The sequence below is a fragment of the Corapipo altera genome, unplaced genomic scaffold (assembly GCF_003945725.1).
Source record: "Corapipo altera isolate COAL_440 unplaced genomic scaffold, ASM394572v1 1, whole genome shotgun sequence".
In the NCBI taxonomy this organism is placed as follows: domain Eukaryota; kingdom Metazoa; phylum Chordata; class Aves; order Passeriformes; family Pipridae; genus Corapipo; species Corapipo altera.
The window spans coordinates 42,872,828-42,887,468 of NW_020884873.1; the positions used below are offsets into that span (position 1 = coordinate 42,872,828).

At 38.9% G+C, this 14,641-nt stretch overlaps 1 protein-coding gene across 5 annotated transcripts in view; it reads left to right on the forward strand.

Annotated features, from left to right (window-relative positions):
- The window catches only part of MET (MET proto-oncogene, receptor tyrosine kinase), an 89,658-nt gene that overhangs the window by 18,882 nt on the left and 56,135 nt on the right, over nucleotides 1–14,641 (forward strand). For all 5 annotated transcript variants that reach the window (XM_027660982.1, XM_027660966.1, XM_027660956.1 and 2 more), the window contains exons 2-3: nucleotides 661–1,875; nucleotides 13,666–13,857. In XM_027660982.1, the coding sequence (XP_027516783.1) occupies nucleotides 676–1,875; nucleotides 13,666–13,857 (1,392 nt within the window). In that variant the 5' untranslated portion in view covers nucleotides 661–675. The remainder of the gene's footprint in view (nucleotides 1–660; nucleotides 1,876–13,665; nucleotides 13,858–14,641) is intronic.

The window sequence follows — 14,641 nt, forward strand, 5'->3', positions numbered from 1 at the left end:
TTTTTCCAAACTGGGCCTTTATGAAAGACAGTGATTTGGGGAGCTGGAGGGAGAGAGAGAGGAGTTTCTTCCTTTGGTCTGGTGGAGAGAAGTCTCTTTCTTGGTTAATCAAAAATGTCGATAGACATTTTAAATATCCATGTTATTTCACGTCTTTTCTTTTTCTTACATTTGAGCTTAGCTGTGCCAGCTTTCTCAGCTCAGCCCCTTGAGAACTTGACAAATGTCTTATATCCACACACTGAAGGACTCCAATTGCTTTGTGTGCTTTGTGACCTGAGTGTCCTGGGCAGTTTTGCTTTTAGTTATGTGTACACCATCCTGTTTTAAACTGTATCAGTCAGCTGATTTAATGCCCATGTGGAAGTAGTCATCTCTCTTTTGCTGCTCTACAACATGCCAAATGGTCTCAAGAAATTCATCGTAAGAAAACCCTTCTGTGAATTGTTCTAAAAGCAATAAAATGGGTACCCACGAAGAACAGTAATCATAGCAGTTTCTAACGCAACTCTTATGACACTAAGCGAAATTATGACCACTTCTTAAACTGAAATACATCAGCTACTATATGAAGCCTAGAAATGGATTTCTGTTGATTAATAAACTGATGTTTTAGTATATGAAATATAAACACTATTTCCTTTAAATATATTTTGACAGATTAAATCTCTGACAATGAAGCCCTTTACTGCATATCCTTCTGGGTTTATCGTATTCCTGTTTGCCTTGCTGCAGAGGAGCCATGGACAATGCAAAGAAGCAGCTAAAAAATCAGAGATGAATTTCAGTGTAAAATATGATCTTCCTAACTTCATCGCAGAAACACCAATTCAGAATGTAGTTTTATACAAGCATCATGTTTATGTTGGAGCAGTCAACAAGATTTATGTACTAAATGAAACTCTCCAGAACATTTCTGTGTACAAGACTGGGCCTGTTTTGGAGAACCCTGACTGTGTGCCATGTGAAGACTGCAGAGATAAAGCCAATTTATCTAACAGCGTATGGAAGGATAATGTCAACATGGCACTGCTCTTAGAAACTTATTATGATGATCAGCTCATCAGCTGTGGTAGCGTGTCTGGAGGCATCTGCCACCGTCACATCATTCACCCTGACAACCCTGCTGACATTGAAAGCGAGGTGCACTGCATGTACTCACCTCGGGTGGATGGAGAAGCAGATAATTGTCCTGACTGTGTTGTAAGCACTTTAGGAACCAAAGTTTTGGTGACCGAAAAGGACAGGTTTGTCAACTTCTTTGTTGGAAATACTGTGACATCTACATTTCAACCTCCCTATGTGCTGCATTCTATATCAGTTAGAAGGTTAAAAGAAACACAGGATGGTTTTGAATTTCTCACAGATCAGTCTTATATAGATATCCTTCCTCAGTTTCGTGACTCGTATCCCATTAGGTACGTCCATGCCTTTGAAAATGATCACTTTGTGTATTTTCTGACTGTACAGAGAGAAACTCTTGACTCACAAGCTTTTCACACTAGAATTATCCGCTTCTGCACTTTAGACTCAGAGATGCGTTCTTACATGGAAATGCCTCTTGAGTGCATTTTCACTGAAAAGCGAAGAAAGAGGTCCATCCGAAAGGAGGTATTCAACATTTTGCAAGCTGCCTATGTAAGCAAGCCTGGTGCAACTTTAGCCCACGAAATGGGCCTTGGGTTGAACGATGATATTCTCTATGGCGTTTTTGCACAAAGCAAACCAGACTCTTCCGAACCAACCAAGAGATCTGCTGTCTGTGCTGTCTCTGTGCGAACCATCAATGAGTTCTTCAACAAGATTGTTGACAAGCAGAACATGAAATGTCTCCAGCACTTTTACGGGAAGGAGAGCAAATACTGCTTGAACAGGGTAAGTGATAATTGATTTGCTATATTTTGGAACTTTTGTTCTCTCTTGGCCTACTCTGTTGCCAGGTATCCATCCTTTCAGTTTCAGTTACAAAATCTAAGTTCCTGATTATTTCAGGTTACTTAGCATTGCTGATGATTCATCTCTATAAGGATTAGTTCCTGCAAATTGAGTATGAAAATCACTGAGGTCTTTATGGTGCAAAAAATGTAGTAGTGGGACTGGAGAAAAATAGGTTTTTTTCTTTTTTTTTTTTTTAGTTTGCAAGGTTTTTTCCTTGGGAAACTGTGATGCAGATAAATGGAACATTTAGGTGGTTATTTCTTTTCATATAATGCTGAATCACTGCCCTCCTCAGAAAAAAATGAAAGAGATCGTTTGAAACATGCTATGAAGAGCCAGACTGTAATATGGTTACTCATACTTGGTACAGAAATGGTCCAACGGACATCAGTTTTCTTCATGAAAGAGGTGTCTATGAGAAGTGTATCTGAACGAGGGTACAGGTGGTCTTGGGTGGGAGGGTTGCCTTTCTGTACACTGAGTTCAAGTGATTGCTCCTCTCCATACATCTGAAATACTGTGAGCAGAGGAAACATAGAAATTATCCCTTTCCCTTCTGGCCAGTGTTTGTGCTGGTTTCAGCTCTTGTAAAAGGAATACCTAATCTGGGAATCAGGTGCTTTTAACAATTATTTTGGGGCATGAAACATTAGAACTTTAAATCACCTGCTTATGCAGCAGGCCCTTAAATATCCTCTGTGGGGAACTTTCTTTTCTCAAATACAAGAAATTTGGAGCTCAGAGGTGGCACACTGTCCTCTAACAGAGGGCAGGGCCAGTGTCTCTGTGGTGGGGCTCTGCTCAGCCAAGATGAGGCCTGTGTTAGGACAGAACAATGGCTCCACCTGCATTTAGAGATGGATGGGATCTGTCATGTCCCATTGTTGGGATAGCTCAGAGTGCGGGTGGAAGCCACAGGCCTTCTTAATCCCAAGTACCACCAGAGTCTTCCTCAGCACATCTGCCTAGCACAGGGCAACCAGACACATGCCCTGGTTGGAGATGGGAGTCTCTTTCATCAAAGAGAAGGGGTGCTTCTCACTGCTAGGAGTGAGGCAGGGCCGTCTGGGGAGAAGCACCTGTTACAGAGATGCTGTGGCTTCTCACCAGTAACAGGAATGTGCTCAGAGGAGGGGTCTGACCCAGCCTGAGCATAACCACAACAACCTTGGCATTTGGGAGACATCTGCTTATGGCAAACTCCAGGCATTCAACACAGATGTAGGCATTGCCAGCGGATGCTGGTACAGCAACTCCAACAGATATAGCATTTAATTACCTTTATTTGGGGGAGAACAGGCAATTTCCAGGAACTAAAAACAAGTTAGGAAGCATTCAGCATGGTAACTTCTTATCTTTCTTCACTGTGTTATTGCTGTCCTAATTTTTCATTTCAGGTATTAATATCCCTTTTTCTTTCATAATTCAGTTCATTTATAACAGGGAACGTTGTTCTTCTCTGAAAGTACTTTTTTCTATATTCACGGGGTATATGATTTGTAAATGACTGTCTTTAAAGCTCATGGCCTTTAGCTTATCTCATTCTGTACTTGCCTATACATCCATTTCATAAGGTGATCTTTTCATGGAGAAGTATACCATTAAAATATTGACAGAATAATTCACCACTTTTCACATGCTGGGAAGTACTTTCGTGTTTCAAAAGCTTTTCCAGAGTCTGCTGCTGCTTTGCATATCAAAACTAAATGTCTTATACTGCTGACATGTTTATTATAGTTGCCCGTTTTCAAGAAATGTCATCAGAGCTCTGATTTCTGCTACATTAAATTGATAAAGGGAGAAAATGTTTCTGTAATTTCTTGTGGTTCTTTTAAATGGCATAAAGGCAGTCAGAAATTTTTATCCTGATTATTTACTTAACACAGAAATATCAAGACTGTCAAGCTTTGCCATTCCATTTCCTTTCATTTATTCCAGAGGACTCATTAAGGATCCAATAAAAAGTATCCTGTGAGGTTTTTCAGGTTTCAACTGGCTGAAAAGATTGGCAAGAATTTGCCAAGCATCCTTTATACTCCTGTTTTTCTCTAGTGTGTAAAGTAGACATGCAGGGCTGGAATGTGAAGGAAGGGAAGGAGCAGGCAGAAGGAAAGCACATAATTTCTTATGCTTCTCTCAGGAATGTCAAATCTGGTCTTCCATGATCTTGCTGAAGATTAAATAATAATTTAAAAAAGTCTCAAACCCCTCAACTCTTCTTAGGCCCTTCTTTGTACACTGAGGAAACATAGATGAGGGCATAAACCATTTTTCTGCTTTTTGTAAGTCACCTTCAGCTTAAAGAAAGCTTTTATTATCTGTGAGAGTTTGTCACAGTTTATTTTGGCAAAATTCAAAACTTGCTTTTTGTAATGTAGCCAAGATGACCTTTCTCTTTGATGTTGAAAGAATAACCACAGACCATTGATGCAAGTGAAAGGCACTGACCACTGTGAGATTAAGTCATAGGACAGTGAAAATGGTCCAGCAGTGAATATAGTATACCACTAACTTCAACATTAAAAAGAAAAATGAGCCTTTAGCACCATTTGCAAGAAAGTGCTCTCTGATAATTTACAGTTAGAGTCTGATTGATGAAGGCCATTTCATGTTATCAAAAAAAGTCCCACAAGACAACTGTACATAATTTTGTTGTACTTCGGGTAGTCCATCTTTTTAAGTGGCTGTCCCTCAGGACTGTTTAATCTGAGGCTTCTAAAGGTAGAATTAGACCAAGATAAACCTAAATAATATATTCAAAACACTTCCTCGACTCGTTTTTCTTATATTTAATGAAAAAAAAAAAAAACCAACAAAAAAAACCCCAACTCATCTTGATGTGGTTGATAAATTGGATAGGTTTTAGCTTTGTTTTCTAAAGGAATTAAGTTTCTGTTGTTGTGCTACTGTAGGCCTGTCTTTCTTTTAGTTATCCTAACAGCCTCAGCAATAAGAAATCCTAAAGATGTGAGTTCAAGTGTGAATCCGGAGACAGATCCAATATATGCTCAGGCTGTGGAAACTGGTGAAGTTTAAGGAGCCCCTTTATAAACATCAGAAGGATTCACAGGGATTAAGGAAGGTATTGCTCACCCATGGGAAAAGTCTCCATCAGAGCTTAGTTGGACAGCAAAGTCAACCAACCACAAGATAAAAATCTAGGCACAACTGTGCTTCACTTACTCTGGTGCTCAGGAAAACTTCATAAAATGAAAATAAAACGTTTCCAGTTGTATTTTAAGTGTAATATGAAGCAAAAACCTGGTCTCACTGAAGTCAGTTAGGGAAAGTGAATCTTATGAAGCATCTGACTGATGTCAGATGTGCTGCAGCAGAGCTGTGACCAGTTATGTGCTGCAGCAGAGCTGTGACCAGTTAGTACTGCCTAATGATTTCCTTCAGTGAAGAGCTGTCTGAGACTTAAATGACAGCAAGGTGGAAACAGAATTGGCTTTGAATTAAAAGAAAAACTGGGAGTTATAATAAAGTAGTTTTAGTGCTTGAGTCAGGACAAAGAGATCTGAGAGGTAGCTGCTGTGGAGGGTTTTGAATCACTGTTCAGGAATCTCCTCACCCACAACAAGGAGAAAACTGGGTGTAGTCTTTAGGCAGAATTACTTTGGTCACAGTTAGTCACTATCAGCCCCAGTGTGGTACTCCTCAGAGCAGAGGTGTGTTTAGATGAGGAGACAAGTGCTGCTTACTTCATTTGCAGACACAGTCCAGTAGTGTGCACCTTTATCATGGATTAAATGTGGTTTTTCAAGTGAGGAAGATGGGTTGATTTTAGCCTTGACAATCTCAACTATGTGAAAGGAAACAGAAGATCACCAAAACAAAAGATAAAGTGACAGTAAAATAAACACATGGTGATGCTTCTTTATTACCATTACACACATGATAGATGAGTAAAACTAGGTTATGCTTATATTATAATGGAAGAAAATAATTGCTGCCTTCAATCAGGAAACCGCAAAGGCACTTATTGATCTGTCATTCTAAGGTTGTGTCTAGGAATATTTAATAAAATAAACAGAGACAAATAACTCTTGAGGCCCTGTAACTGTAATATCCTACACCATTTGGCTTAAAATTTTTGGCAGGTTTAAAAATAGCGTCACATCTCTGATTAGAAAGGCTTGATGTGGTTTATTTAGATAATCTCACAGCACGAAGATGTTTTTGTGAGTAGAATGGCACTGAATATTTTCCCTAAAAGTCGGGCACCAGAATCCTTCGGATTGGTTCAGTCATTTATTCGTCTGGAAATGCTGTATCACGTGGCATACAGCACTCTGCCTGGGCACAAAATCTGTTGCCATCCATACGCAAGCTCTTCTAAGGGGTTGTGACATCTCAGAAGAATAAATGAAGAGGGACTGAACGATGGGCAGTGTGAACTGACACCCTATAAAACATGCTTAAACCCTGATAATAAGGTGATAAGCTGCATCTGCATTCCTGTTGTGCCCTTGCTGTCTGTCTGCCAAAAGTCCTGGCAGTACCCTGAGGGTCTCCATTGTCTGTACCAGGGGAGTGCAAGGCGGAGTGTGCTCACCAGCCAGCTCCCCTCCACTCTTGAGTACATGGCCAGCTACCCACCTGGCCATGGAAGACCTGACTGGGGCAAGTAGCATCTCATAAGTGATTGCAGGAAGAATCTGGACTCCAGTTGAGCTACATGTGAGACAGGCATGGGTAGAGGTACAGGTATGAGTGTGTAGGGGGTATGGTGAGAGCATGGGTTTGGGTAAAGTTATCTCAGGCTGGACCAGATTCAGTAAACACTGAACTACAGAGGTAAGGGCTGTTCTGTCCCTAGGACTGGCCACAAGGTTATCATCACATGACAGTTCTGGAGAAAAAGACAGGGCAAGGAAAAAGGCAGGGAGTTTTCTTTGGAAAGTACCCCACCACCCCTGGTGGTAGATACCTTTACTCTTCCAAGTCCCAGGAGCTATTGAGTTTGGAGGCCAACCTGTTAATTCCCAAGTGCTGCAAAAACTACAGTTTCCCTTCTGCTTATGTCCTGTTAGGGATCTATCTGTTTGCCTCCCAGTGCTGCTGTTTGGTGTTTTATCATCTTCTTGATGAAAGCTGGATTTCTCTGTGAAAAAGTGGTATCCATTAAACTACCATTTTCTGCAAAGGGCACAGCTTAATCAGCCAGAGTTACTAATAATGTTCCATTTCCAGACTTTTTAATCAAATTCTTCCACTGAAGGCAGGGTTCCCTATTGGTTATTAGTGTGGGAAAGTGACTCTGCTGCTTTTCTCTGGAATTTCACAGAAATCACTTAATGGAGAAAGTAGTTTTTATTTTGTTAAAATGAATGTCTGGTCATGTGTTTTTTAGGTCTTAGTTTCTGAAGGCCCTTAAATAGCTCTAAAGACTAGAACTGGACAAAGGATAATTTTCTTATCCTATGTCACCTTGCAAATTTGAAAACTTTTACAGTCGTGCAAGAGAGATGTCCAAAATGTATACTGGTAGGTATGTAACATTAAGGACACTCCCTAGAGATGTATAATATTCAGATTAAGCTGCTTTTCCTGAGTTCAGACCAAATTCTAAGACTCCTTTACCCTAGATTAAGTTCCCATCTAGTCTTCCGATGGCTATTTTGCAATGAGACAGTGTCAACCCTTTCTGAAAGATCTGCTTGGGTTTCTTTATGCACAATTTCACGTTTCAAAGAAAGGGAAAGCTGACTGTGCAGTGCACTGCATGCAGATTTAAGTCCTGGATTCATCCCACCTGGCTTTGGTAGGTGGTTGACACATGAAAGTGAGCAAAGAATTTTCCTTGGGTTCTGCTGCCAGACAGTGGAGAGACACATAAGTCCTGACAAAGCAGACATTTTCCTTTCAGCTTGCTCAGCACCCACCTTACCTCAGCACTTTCCCTACTTACTCTGCTTATTCTGAGTCAGGACCACATCTGGCCATCATTATTGCTCACTAAAGCAACAGTAGGTAATTATTATCCAGGAGAGAGCTGTGTTACTTAAACTTTCTAGATGGCATGTGGGTTTCTGATCTCAGACAGCTTTTGCATCAGAGTGGAATTACTCCTTATTTCCAAACACACAAGTAAAACCAAATTAAATCCCACAGTAAATTAAAAAAAAAAGTGCTGAGGAAGAAGATCCATGGCATGAATGGTTCAGAAAGCAAGTGTAAGTCATATTAAAATGTTACTTGCACTGTCTACAGGGTGTGTGAAAACAAAAAAATACCAGAGGACTGATCTTGTAGGAAGTGATAGTAAGAGCTTCATTTTCTTAAGGCAGATATTACCCTGCTTTTATACAGAGCCTGTGGAAATCAGAGCAAATTGCATGATTTTCACCTAGTTTCTGGACTTCTTTCTGTCCCACACATCTCTTGCACCACTCTTTTGGCTAGACATACAGTTGTTGTGCAATGCTATGTTGGAATAAGAGCCTCCACACTCAGCGTTATCTTTGGATAACGTTATTTCTATTTCACCACAGCTTACATGTAACCAAGGACCTCTATGAAAAATGCACCTGATATACACTACAAGTGTACAACAAAACTGCTTTCATTAGCACAACATCTCCGATGCATTACTTTATTTCTTAAAAATATGTAATTAGTCAACACCTCTCCTTTGATAATCTGTATGCTGAGTTAAATGCTAAATTAATATAAGGGAAATCAGCAAAATACAAAGATTACTTAGGTCCATTTTATCTGCTGAATCAATAGGATTTACTTAGTGCTAATGCACTAACCAGATTATGAGAACTAATGCAGTACTGTTCAATGACAAAAGCAAATAACTCTTTGAATGATCTTGACAAAAGAACATGAAATCATCTTAATTTGTATTAACTAATTGCATTTAACATGGATGTTTTTTACCTATTACCTTAAGTGAAGCATCAGTACAGTAACTTCCTTCCCCCATCTCGTTTTAGCAGTGAAGTAGATCAGAGCAACCACTATTAAGAGTTAGTGGAATGACACTATGTAAAATTTTACGTCAGTGGAGTTCTTTAAAAAAATATAGTCTCAGAAAGGGATTTACTTTCTCTGTATTTTATAAAAAAAAAATCTTCAAATTGCTTTCAAATAAATGAGGAATATTGGGAAAAGGAGGAAGGAAGAAGAAGAAAACAGTTCTTTGTTTAAAACAAAAAGAGGAAACAACTCTTCTAACTTTCAGAGTAAAGCTTCAGTGCCTCAGCACAAGTTCTTAGAAACAGAAAACCCAGTCTCCCATCCCAAATGTGTTCACAGCACCTACACACCCTCAAGGTGTCGTTCACTGGTCAAGAAGAAATCAGAAACATGGTGGATCTTCTTCTGTGGGAATTGTTTACCATATGAATTGGTGTCCACTGGCAAAATTGAACCATTCAATATTATTTGTTTTTTCCTTCCCTAGGATCACAAGAATCATAATTACCATGATGATGATCAAGTCACTATCATCCTTAGGCAACAGTCTGGTTTAGCTGAATTATTGGGGCCAGAATGCCATTCTTGTATTTCTCATGGAGAGAAGCAGTGAGCACATGTACTTCTCACCTGAAGAGAAATACTGCAGACTGCTCAGAAAATTCAAGTGTATTACAGAACAGCAAAACTGTATTGGCTAAAAATACACAAGAATATTTAGAGAGGAAAATCTGATAAGGTTCTTCTGTGTTCCTCCTTCTTACTCTTCCTGTTCAGAGTCTGCTGGACCTGTAAATTCTTCACCATTATGTGTTTGATTCCAACAGGACCCAATCCTGAAACCTGTAGTTTTATTATTCATCTTAATTCACCGACTTCCACAACAGAAGGGATAAGTAACTTATACACTCTCTCAGGTTTTAATTGCCTTGGGAACCAATTTATGTAGCATCATCTATTCATTCACTCTACCGCAGTTTCTTTGAAAAAGGGGGTTTGCCATTTGCAGATATCTGGATCCAGCTCATTTAGTAGTAGCTCATTTCCCCCTACTGTTATGTTGTAGAGATGATCTTAAGGGTCTTTTCCAACCTAAAGTATTTCTTGATTCTATGAAAGGAGAAACACTGTTACCACTTGTCAGTGCCCACTTCTCTTGAGGGAGACTCCCAGAATTCACAGCAGAAAACAAAAGTTAATACTTATGATTTTGAATCCTGACAGCCAACAAGTTAAAAGCTTTCATATAAACAAACCATCAGGGAATAAGACTTATGTATATTCCTACTTTCACTTGAATTGTTCTTCATAACTGTAGTATTTTATGATTGACACTAGGAAATATCACCTAGTTGCTTTCAGACTATTCCTCCAATTTTTGAAATTAAATTTTTTTTTTAATGATGTCCTACAAATGGCTCGCAAGACAGTATGAAATGTTCTGCAGTGATGAAGTTGTTGATTTCCAGTTTATTCAAGACATGAATCATAACATCAAGACTTTGCGTACAATAACACTTTCTAATTGAGCACTGCACTTAACTAAGAGGAGCAGGGTTTGGTCAACTCTTAGAAGGATGAGCCTGGAGGAGTGTTTCTCCAATTTACAGTCACTGCAAATAACAGAAGAGCTCACAAAAACGTCTTTGGATAAAATTTTGATCCTGCCCCCCCCCTTCCCCCTAGTGTGGTATTCAGACTAAAATCTAGACTTTGGAATCATTTTTCTGACACTGACTTAACTAGGTATTTTTCTGAGATTTTCATTAATGTCTGTAAGAATTCCTCTCCATTTTGCACCTTTGGCTCCAAATGTGCAACTCTGTCTGAAATACTTTATGGTCACTGAATATGAGATATAAACCACTAGTTAATTGCAAAACTGTGACAGCTCCTGATAGTCTGCTCAGCGATGTCTGGAGACTTTTTTGGCATATCCATCTTCTGTGGACCAAATCAAGGGTAAATTCTGAAACACCTCAACTTCCCCTATGAACAAATATGATAGTGTTAGTTATCTCCTACCCTTCTGGACACGGCTGTAAGGCAGGGCTTGCTCACACCTCGTTGCATTCCAGTGGCACACCTGCACCAGCTTCACAAAGCCCTCACTATGAATCACACGCACAATTGGCACCTCTTGTCCTACAAGAGAAGCAGTATAGCTGAACCCAAGCACTTACCCATGCTCTAATCATCCATTTCAATAGCTGTGTGATTTCTCACTAGAACTTGGCATAGTATCCAGGGTGCATCATCTGACATGAGTTATTTTTCCACATTGACAGCCAAATGGATAGTTATGTGTACTGAGAGGGAGGGTGAGAGGGTGGGAGGAAGGGAGAGAATCAGGCTTAAAAGTGTTAATTTAAAGCAGCTTCTTTGCCGAAGTTTTCTCTGTTATCAATCTTCCTTTCATTTTCTAAGTAGCCTTTTAATCTCTTCATTGCTGCTCAAAGATCAAAGCCTTCCTATTTCTTGAACAACTAATTGTACATTATGGTTAATCCATGAAGCACTGAGTTTTGTAAGAACCATATGTGTAACAATCTGCAGGTTCTTGAGCCGATACCAAAATTATGGCATCTCTGAGGAAGGCTGAGCTGACTTTATGGCTGAGCTGACTTTGAAGAAGCTGGGAATGGTGTCAGGGCAAGCAGGAAAATCTAACCACTTTTTTCAAAGAGCTTGAACGGGGTTTCAGGAGGCGGCATGTTAGGATGTTTGAATTGTGCTGAAATGACTATGTAGGAGGAGGTAGATTAGCACAGGAACCTCTCTCCCGAAATTCATTTGCTTATGGAAAAAAAGGAGTTACAGGAAAAAGCAGAGATCCCAAATTGGGGAGTGTAAAATCAGAAATCCGCCTTATTTCAAAAAAGCATGAAAACTGTACATCTTTCTGCACTTGAACTATTCATACTCATTGTATGAGTAATCTTTGTACAGATGTTTCAGAAATACTTTTAGCCTGGGTAGGACATAAATGCAAAAGAACACAGCTTTTAGCTTGTTTGGTGGCCAAAACAAAGAAAAGCTAGATTTGCCCACTGATGATTTAACCCAGTCGAATACTGGGTTAAAAACCACTTAAAGTGTTTTCAGTGTTTCTAGTTCAAAGTATTAGTTCAGTTTCTGCTGAATAAAACACACTGTATATTAACAGTTAATAACAAGACTAATATAGCAAACCCTTCAGTATGTGGATAGTGCAACTGTTAAGTCACTGCTGTACCAAATCTAATTTAGAAGCCCTCTTTCTGTATCATTAAGACACTGCACAGAGATTTCAATTGCTCATGTGTTCTTATGCAGGTTTTTGCCTAAATGATACAGTAAATTGGCAGGGCACCTTCAGAAAAGCTGGCACTAGCCCTGACTGCAATACCTAGGGATTATAGAAAACTTCACCCACCAGGGCTGTTGCTGCTCTCAGTTCAGAAACATCACAATTCAACAGCAAAGGACTGAGCTGTTAGGTTGAACATTTTTGGATAGCATTTTCAATACCTTGAAACTTGCCTTGGGTTTTATTCCAACAAGAAATTCTTTGTTCATTGCTTGCTTTCTTATAGCACTTTGAGGGAAAGACATCTAAATCTAGAAAACAAAACAAAAATTTTACTCCGACATGCTCTTTAAGGAGACGATGCAAATCTGTTGAATTTAGCGGACTCTTGAGTGTCTTGAAAAAGTTTCATTCAAGCTTCTTAATAGATTTTTTAAAACATGTCTGTGACAAAAACCAAATCAATTAAAAATAATAGGAAAAATGAAGTTCACTATTGATCTTAACAGAGGGAACCACCATAAGATCCTTTATAATCTTCCTATATGTTTATTCATAAAGTACGTCACAGTGGAAACATGCTAGATGACTTCCAAATTTAAACTGGTTAGAGATCCTTTGGGGGTTCCTGATTATTATCTGTATGATCTCACCAAAACAGATGATGTAGTATCAATAGTAATGAAATTATGAGTTAATAGATTACTACTGGATTGTCAGGAGGTTATATTCTTCTTGAGAGATAACTTAGAGTGTATTGTTCAAGAATTTTTCCAATGCAGATTAAAACCATGTAATCTCTATTCCCAAAATGAAAGAGAAAATCCTGCAAATGCAGCAGCTATTATAGTACACTCAAGACATATAGAGATCAGATGAAAAAGTGCATGAACTATAGATGATCGATACAACAGTCTGAGTAATTAAAAAAATCTGGCTTTCCCATAGTTTCATTTAAACATACAATCAGAAACATCTTTTTCCTGACTTATCTCCCTTTCCTTTTTCTGTCTTTTTCTCTACTTTAATGTCTTATCTCTGAAAAGGGTGGTGAAAATAGAATAGAAGACTATAGGAAATTGATATTTTAATGCAAAAAGTTGCATTGTTTTTAGAGAATCTTTTTCTCGGAAACTTTTTCAGAAGCAAATGTGTCACTGGGCAGACTCTGCAGTACAAAAATTCTGAGACTCTTGGACAAGCAGTATTAAGGAAATCACTAAGAGAAAGGATACCTTGATATATGTGCTTGTACTCATATCGTTTAGTTAAATAAAGACCCAATGTCTTATTCCAACAGACATGATAAAAAAAGTTAAAAGAAACATTCCCTTAACATTAAGAAGTTGTTGCCTTCTTCATGGAACATCATAACTGATGAAGCAATTAAGTTTGAAACATTTTAAAATCCTTTTGGTCAAATGTGTTTATGCTAAATGACTTCATTCTGACAAAGATCTGTTACTACTCGTAAAGACAGTACTCATCTGTACTTCATTTTCAAACAGGCTTTTTCAAGAAATGCTTCATACTGCAGAGCACAAGATGATGAATATCGCTTAGAAGTTACGACTCCTCTGCAGAGGGTTGACTTGTTCATGGGCCAGTTCAACAGTGTCCTGCTGACTTCGATATCTGTCTTCACCAAACAGAACCTTACCATTGCTAATCTGGGAACTTCAGAGGGCCGCTTCATGCAGGTAAATACTACTACAATAACTTCACAATAAAGAAAACATAGTGGAGTTTAGCAGGATGGTGAAAAGTGAGAAGCATTATTACCCCCAGTTTAACAGGGCATTAGCAAATTGAAATTACCAAATAAAATAAAACTTCTGGAATATAAACAAATAGCCTAATGGAACACTCAACATTTTAAGTGTTTACCTGGATTTTGTGGTTTGAAGCAATGGTTGTGGAGCAAATTTTACCATGATCTCCACTTAGTCCAGCTGGCTCAGTTCACAGAGCAGTTTTGGTTCATATGAACAAGAGTTCTTTCAAAGAAAACTAAACTGAAAGCTCTGTCTTGGATATATATCAAATATGCTCCAACCCCAGCTGGGGTAGAAAGGTTCAAACAGCTTCAGAAATACACTTCATATGGGTCCTTTGCTCTAGAGGATCCGATTAAACCTATTCAATATAAAATGCCAAGACAGCTTATACTGTAGAAGCAGGAACCTCAGCGTTAGTTTTTTCTATACACTGATCCACTCCTCTGGCACCAAATTCCTTGCTTTTATACCCATAGCTTGTGACTCACAGCTGTAGAATTGAGATTAGCTCCTTTTCCACCTACTTTCAAGTTTCTCTGAATGTGTCTTAGATTTTCAGGCTCTTGCTCACTCCCATCTCACTCTGTTCTTTTGGACAACAGTTCTTCCTGTCCTAAAAGACGTTTTCCATAAAAAGTGGTAAATCACCCTGTTGAGTTGTCTGTCTCTGTCCACTGAGTACTTAAATAATCTAGACAGGTAAATT